This window comes from Mandrillus leucophaeus, unplaced genomic scaffold (assembly GCF_000951045.1).
Source record: "Mandrillus leucophaeus isolate KB7577 unplaced genomic scaffold, Mleu.le_1.0 Scaffold109, whole genome shotgun sequence".
NCBI classification, from domain to species: Eukaryota; Metazoa; Chordata; class Mammalia; order Primates; family Cercopithecidae; genus Mandrillus; species Mandrillus leucophaeus.
In genome coordinates, this window is record NW_012099098.1 from 1,474,060 (window position 1) to 1,480,993 (window position 6,934).

Sequence of the window (6,934 nt, forward strand, 5' to 3'; positions counted from 1 at the left end):
TCTCGATCTCCTGACCTCGTGATCCGCCCGTCTCAGCCTCCCAAAGTGCTGGGATTACAGGCTTGAGCCACCGCGCCCGGCCAAGACTCCATCTTAAAAATAAACAAAAAACAAAAATTAGCCGGGTATAGTGGCGCGTGCCTGTAGTCCCAGCTACTCACGAGGCTGAGGTGGGAGAATCATTTGAATCTGGGAGGCAGAAGTTGCAGTGAGCCAAGATGGCACCACTGCACTCCAGCCTGGGCAACAGAGTGAGACTGTCTCAAGAAAAAAAAAAAAAAAATGTAGATTTCAGAACTCTCCCCAGCCAGACTGATGTGGGGACTGGAGATGTTTGTTTTTTTGTCTTTTTTTTAAGACAGGGTCTAGGGTCTTGCTCTGTCACCCAGACTGGAATGCAGTGATGCAATCACGACTTCATGACTCACTGCAGCCTCCACCATCCAGGCTCAAGCGATCCTTCCACTTCAGCCTCCTGAGTAGCTAGGACCACAGGTGTACACAACCACACCTGGCTAATTCTTCTATTTTTTTTTTTTTTTTTTATAGAGATGAGGTCTGGCTTTTAACTCCTGGGCTCAAACAATCCTCCTGCCAAAATGCTGGGGTTACAGGTGTGAGCCACCAAGTCCAGCCTGGGACCTGTATTTTTTACACTATTTCAAAAATTTTTAACACGACACATAGTAAAAAACACATTTTATATTGCAACCCAGTACTCACATACTTATACGTACGTATGCCTGGAACAGAATGACCTTCGCCAAACAGGACCTACCCTTACTTGTGCAATGCACACTGGTATTTTCTATTCTACTCTATTTCATATAAAATTAAAAATGTTGGCCGGGTGCGGTGGCTCACGCCTGTAATCCCAGCACTTTGGGAGACTGAGGTGGGCGGATCATCTGAGGCCAGGAGTTTGACACCAGCCTGGCCAACATGGCAAAACCCTGTCTCTACTAAAAATATAAAAATTAGCTGGGCATGTTGGCACATGCCTGTAATCCCAGCTATTCCAGAGGCTAAGACATGAGAATCATTTGAACCCAGGAAGCAGAGGTTGCAGTGAGCTGAGATTGTGCCACTATACTCTAGCCTGGGTGACAGAGTGAGACTCTGTCTCAAAAATTAAAGAAAAAAAATTTTTTTGAGACGGAGTCTCGCTCTGTTGCCCAGGCTAGAGTGCAGTGGCGTGATCTTGGTTCACTGCCAGCTCCGCCTCCTGGGTTCACACCATTCTCCTGCCTCAGCCTCCCAAGTGGCTGGGACTACCAGCGCCCGCCACCACGCCTGGCTAATTTTTTGTATTTTTTAGTAAAGACAAGGTTTCGCTGTGTTAGCCAGGATGGTCTCGATCTCCTGACCTCGTGATCCGCCCACCTCGGCCTCCCAAAGTGCTGGGATTACAGGCATGAGCCACTGCGCCTGGGCAAAAATTTTTAAAAATAAAATTAAATAAAGTATACTTTGGTGTATAAAAGAGTATAAGTACGCTAAAGTGTGCTTATACAGTAAAACAAATTTATTTTCTACCCCAAACCTCCAGTCTGGAAGCCCCCACTGCCTACCTCAGGGACCCCTGCCCATCCCCAGGGGCCATGCCTGTTACATCTCACCTGCATTGCCTGTGGATGACACCTCTGTCAGGTTGGGGCAGAAGACGGCATAGTCAAACTGGCATGGCTAGAAGGCCAAGCGAAAGACCTGGTGTCAGACCCCTGAAAGGATGTCCGCCGACTTCCACATGACCCCCCGAGCCCACATCTGGAGATGCAGCCTCCCTGACAACTAGAATGACGCTGTATAAACCCAGCCAAGGTACTTCAGCACCCTGCCCCCATCTGCCTCAGTATACCTTGCCTGGCCTGTGGCCTGAGCAGCGAAGCCCCAGCCTACTGTACAGATGGGGGAACCGAGGCCACAGGTCAAGGGGACTTGCTGAAGGTCACTCAGATAGTGAGGAGACCCCAAATCCAGGCTGGAAAAAGACTGTGGGTAAATGGGAGAGGTTCTGGATACAGCCTCAGCCTCCTGGTCTGTGAAATGGGAGATGATACCTAGGGGCCACTTCAGCCCTGACAGCTTGGGCAGCCTCAGTTTCCCCAAGCAAAGAAAGGCCCAGTGACTCCTTCAACCAAACTCGAGAAGCAGGTACCCTTAGCAGCAACCCAGTTTTATGGAGAGGCAAAGTGAGGCTCAGGGAAATGCCACCTCTCGCCCAGTCCAGGGTGATATGCTAGTGCCAAAGGGGCATGACAAGTGAGTCCAGAGTCTACAACTTTAGCCACGACGTGGCCCTCCTCTTAAGCCTGGACTTGAGTCTAGACACGCGGGGAAATGAGTAATGACCTATGACTGGACTCCCTGCGGCCCTGCAGCACCTGGCGGAACCTGCACACGCAGCTCGTCACATCTAATCCTCAATACAACTCAAGAGTGGCGACTGGCACCCCCCAGGGTCACACCGTCAGACCCAGGGCTTCAGGACTGCCTGCCGCCCACCCGCAAGTCGGCCCCTCACCTGCAGCAGTTTCAGCAAGGCCGCCGGGTCCCGGTCCCCGGTAGCATTGAAGAGCAAGACTCGAACCTCTGGCCCACTGCTGCAGTGGCGAGGAGCTGGGTCAGAGGGCACCGCCCATTGTCCCAATCCCGTCCCCGCCCTTCCCCACGACCCCGCCCCTCCCCGTGGGCCCGCCCCGCCCTTCCCCAAGATCCCGCCACTTCCAGTGAGGCCGCCCAGGCCCCACCCCCATCCCTGCCCCTCACCCGCTCGGCCTCTCTCGGCCCTGCAGCGCCTGGCGGAACCAGCGCACGCAGGCCTGCACGCTGCTGGGGGTGTGCGCGCCGTCCAGGTACCAGGTAAGGGGCCCGCGCCGCAGCACCTGTGTCCGCCCCAGCCACTCCGTGTTCCGAAGCCCTGGGGGAGGGCAGCAAGGCAGTCCTCCAGGTTCTCTCCCACCCCCGTCCTCAACTCCGCACACACACTGCTGAGGCCAGTCTCCCCTGCAGGCTGCGCCCGCTCTCAACACTCTGAGGACCCCGGCAGCCCAGGAACTTCTTACTAGCACCAGTCAATGGCTTGGCCTTTTCGGCTGCCTCATCTGGTGGAATCTTTCAGGCAACTCTGAAAGGGTCTGCTATCATGTATGATTCCCGTTTGACAGCCCGAGAGCCCTTAGCTGGGGCCGGGATGTGATGCGAGGTTGGCCTGTCTCCAGGACCTTGTCACTTGCCCCTGACAACAGGCGTGGCACACAGTGGGCCCACTATTTGCTGCAGGGGCTTAAAAGCATGAGCACCCGCTGGGTGCTGAAAGCTTTGGGGGAGGCAAGAAGCAGATGACTGGATCACCGTCCTCCAGAACCTCAGGGTCTGATAACAATGATAGTGACAGTGATAGCAGCTTCCACTGGCTGGCACTTTATCCCACATTGGCCAGGCCCTGCACTCAGCACCTTAGTGATGTCACCTCAGCGAATCCCCACCACAGCCCTTGGCAGTGGCTCCTATCATCATCCAGTTTGGCAGATGAGAAGACAGGCTCAGAAAGAGTTCATGAGCTCAAGGTCAGGGAGGTTTGCTGACCTCAGAATCCCTTCTCTTAAGTACCACCTCAAATTGTCTCTATCTCCCAAACAGAAAACCAAAAAAAAAAAAAAAAAAAAAAAAAAACATCTGAAGGGGCACAGACACACGCAGTGGTCCCAGCTGGGCAGGAAGGTCCAACTCACCGAGCCGCATGTGGGATGTGGGCTGGAACACAGGTGCCAGGGGCAGCTGCCACAGGAGCCCCGGCCTGGATGCCTTCACCTCCCCAGCACCTGCGGGGTGTGTGAAACCAAGTGTGCCCAGGACCCTCCTAGGCAGGCTCCATAGGTGCCACCCACCTGCCTGCCCACTCAGCTGCCCACCGCTCACCATGGCGGTCCTGCCGCTGCAGCCAGCAGTGGGCCAGTTGCAAGGCCAAGGCGGCGTTGGACCGCTGGTGCTCCCCGTCCAGGCCCAGGGCCAGCGGCGGCCCCCCTTCCTCCAGGGTCTCCAGCGTCGGACACAGGTAGAGAGGACACTGGGGGAGACAGGCAGGAGCGTGTCAGCAGAGGCCCTCCCTGACCACATCAGCCCTCCCATCTCTCCCCTCCCCCCAGCCACCAAGCCCTGCTCCCAGATCTGAGATGTGTTCCAGCTGGCCCGGCAGCTTCCTCACTGCACAGATGAGCAGACTGAGGCCCCAGAGGATGCAGTGCCTCCTCAAACAGGAGGGACACACGCCCACCCTGCCGCTGCCCCCATTCCAATCAGACTTACTGAGATCTGCTGGGCTCGGTCCCTCAGCACTGCCAGGGGACCTTCAGGTTGGAGCACAGTGAAGGCAGGGACGCCTTGCTGTGGAGGGAACAAGGAGAGAGAAGGGGCTACCTAGCGTCTTCCACACTGCTATCTCTGGCCCCCACATCCCTGGGTCTGGGCTACCACTGGCTGTCATCCCTCATGTTTCTTCTTTATTTCTGTTTTTTGAGAGGAAGTCTCACTTTGTCACCCAGGCTGAAGTGCAATGGCACAATCTCGGCTCACTACAACGTCTGCCTCCCGGGTTCGAGCGATTCTCCTGCCTCAGTCTCCCCAGTAGCTGGAACTACAGGCGTACACCACCACACCTGGCTAATTTTTGTATTTTTAGTAGAGACGGAGTTTCACCATATTGGTCAGGCTGGTCTCAAACTCCTGACCTCAGGTGATCCTCCTGCCTCGACCTCCCAAAGTGCTGGGATTGCAAGTATATAAGCCACCATGCCCAGCCATCCCTCATGTTTCAATGGGGAAACAGTCTGGAGAGGAGACTCAACTTGTTCCAGTCACACAGTGAAGCCAGGATGAGAATGCAGACGCCCAGGCCTTCCATGTCTCTCCCGTCCCCCAATCTGCCTGGTCACCTTAAAGATGCCCCCTTTCTGCCATGCGATCTTCTCCACCGTGTCCCCCAGGAGGCTGGTGTGGTCGATGCCAAGAGAAGAGACGCCGCACACCACAGGCTTCCTGCAGAGGAGGAAAAGGCCATGAGGCCCTGCCGAGCCACCAGGCGGCAGGTGAGGCTGTGCTCCTGACTGCCACTCCTCACCCCAGGCAACTGTGCTCACCTGATGATGTTGGTGCAGTCATAAGCCCCGCCAATGCCCACCTCCACCACTGCCAGGTCCACCTGCCAAAGACCAGAGGGCATGGCAGGGGGTATGAGGGTGCCCAGAGGCCACATGGAAGCAGGGAGCCCCCAGGCCTGCTGAGGTTCCTGTTCCCAAGGCCTCAGATGCAGGGTTCTAGGGAGAGGGCACACACCTTCTCTTGGAGGAAGACGTGGAAGGCCATGAGTGTCAGGAAGCGGAAGTAGGGGGGCATGGAGACACAGCTGCCATCCTGTGGCACAGGGACATGTCAGGGCCCAGAGCCCCTGCAGCCCCTCCTCTGGGGACATGGGGTGCTGGAACATGTAGCACCCCCAACCCCACCCACCCGCCAGCCCTCTTGTGTGGGGCACCTTGGTCTCCTCCAGCCGGTGGTAGAGGCGCCAGAAGTACTTGGTGAAGAGCTCGGGACTGATGGGCTGCCCGTTGATGCGGATCCGCTCCCGAACCTGCACCAGGTGGGGAGAGCTGCCGGGACAGCTGGGGTCGTCAGGACTCCCTTCCCAAGCATCCTGGCCTTCCCCCACCCTGCAGGGGCTGAGGCCACTGGCCTCGGTGCCTCGCCTCTCCTGTGTCCCTCAGTTTGTTGCTGGTACCCCATCCCCCCAGACTATCTGTAGCCCCCGCAGTCCTCCCCCTCTTCTATCTCCAGGTCTCTGCACCTGGCTCACCCTATTAACCACACTGGTCTCAACTAAGACAGCTCCTCCTCCTTTGGACCCTCACCCAGGCTGGTCTCGCACATCCAATGGTCCCATACCAATCAGTCACTCTGCTGACATCTGTCCCACAATGCCATCTGTCTCACAGCTCTCAGAGACAAAGCCCACGAGCAACGTTCAAGCTGCAGCCCTCGGCTGGCCCTCAAGGCCACATGGGCCCAAGGTGAAGGCTAGGGTTTTTATCCCCAAAATGACTATAGTTTTTATTTTTACTTATTTATTTATCTATTTTTGAGACAGGGTCTTGCCCTGTCACCCAGGCTGGAGTGCAGTGGCACAATCTTGGCTCACTGAAACCTCCACCTCTCGGGTTCAAGTGATTCTCATGCCTCGGCCTCCCAAGTAGCTGGGACTACAGGTGCACACCACCACGACTTGCTGATTTTTGTATTTTTAGTAGAGACAGGGTTAACGCCATGTTAGCCAGGCTGGTCTTGAACTCCTGGCCTCAAGTGATTTGCCCACCTGGGCCTCCCAAAGTGCTGGGATTACAGGCATGAGCCACTGCGCCTGGCCCAAAAAATGATTTTAGAAGACAGGTTAGTGCCTTATGTTTCAGTCCTCAAAGACACTCAGGTAGTAAGTCCTCCTCTCCATCTCTTTATTTGAACAAGAACTGTTTAGGGAAAACATATTGGCTTGAAATGACCTTAGGCAGCTGATTTCAGAAGTTCTTGGTGATGGGCTTAGGAGACATGCGTGACACAGGAAGAGTGATCCTGGTTCTACCTGGCCATCCTCTTGTGTAAGTCTAGACAAGTGAGACCAAGAGGGGGCGCTGTCTCCTGGGGAAAGCCACAGCAGAGACTGGCTGGGCAGAAGGGCTCCTATCTGCAGCCCGCCTGGGAGACTTTAACATGGATGGCACAAGCCACCCTTATCATTTAAGCCCTTGCAAGGCAATTTTCTCCTTACTCTAAAGACGTACTAATTGGGGCCGGGCGCGGTGGCTCAAGCCTGTAATCCCAGCACTTTGGGAGGCCGAGACGGGCGGATCACGAGGTCAGGAGATCGAGACCGTCCTGGCGAACA

At 55.7% G+C, this 6,934-nt stretch overlaps 1 protein-coding gene across 2 annotated transcripts in view; it reads right to left on the bottom strand.

The window, feature by feature from the left end:
• FPGS (folylpolyglutamate synthase) overlaps positions 1-6,934 on the bottom strand; it is a 12,374-nt gene that overhangs the window by 2,353 nt on the left and 3,087 nt on the right. The window contains exons 5-14 of one of the 2 annotated variants that reach the window (XM_011988244.1): positions 5,534-5,648; positions 5,335-5,412; positions 5,139-5,200; positions 4,935-5,037; positions 4,309-4,386; positions 3,922-4,069; positions 3,735-3,824; positions 2,770-2,920; positions 2,525-2,600; positions 1,620-1,686 (exon numbers count right to left, since the gene is read on the bottom strand). In XM_011988244.1, coding sequence (XP_011843634.1) covers positions 1,620-1,686; positions 2,525-2,600; positions 2,770-2,920; positions 3,735-3,824; positions 3,922-4,069; positions 4,309-4,386; positions 4,935-5,037; positions 5,139-5,200; positions 5,335-5,412; positions 5,534-5,648 — 968 coding nt within the window. The remainder of the gene's footprint in view (positions 1-1,619; positions 1,687-2,524; positions 2,601-2,769; positions 2,921-3,734; positions 3,825-3,921; positions 4,070-4,308; positions 4,387-4,934; positions 5,038-5,138; positions 5,201-5,334; positions 5,413-5,533; positions 5,649-6,934) is intronic. The other variant, XM_011988250.1, reaches the window with a different exon arrangement.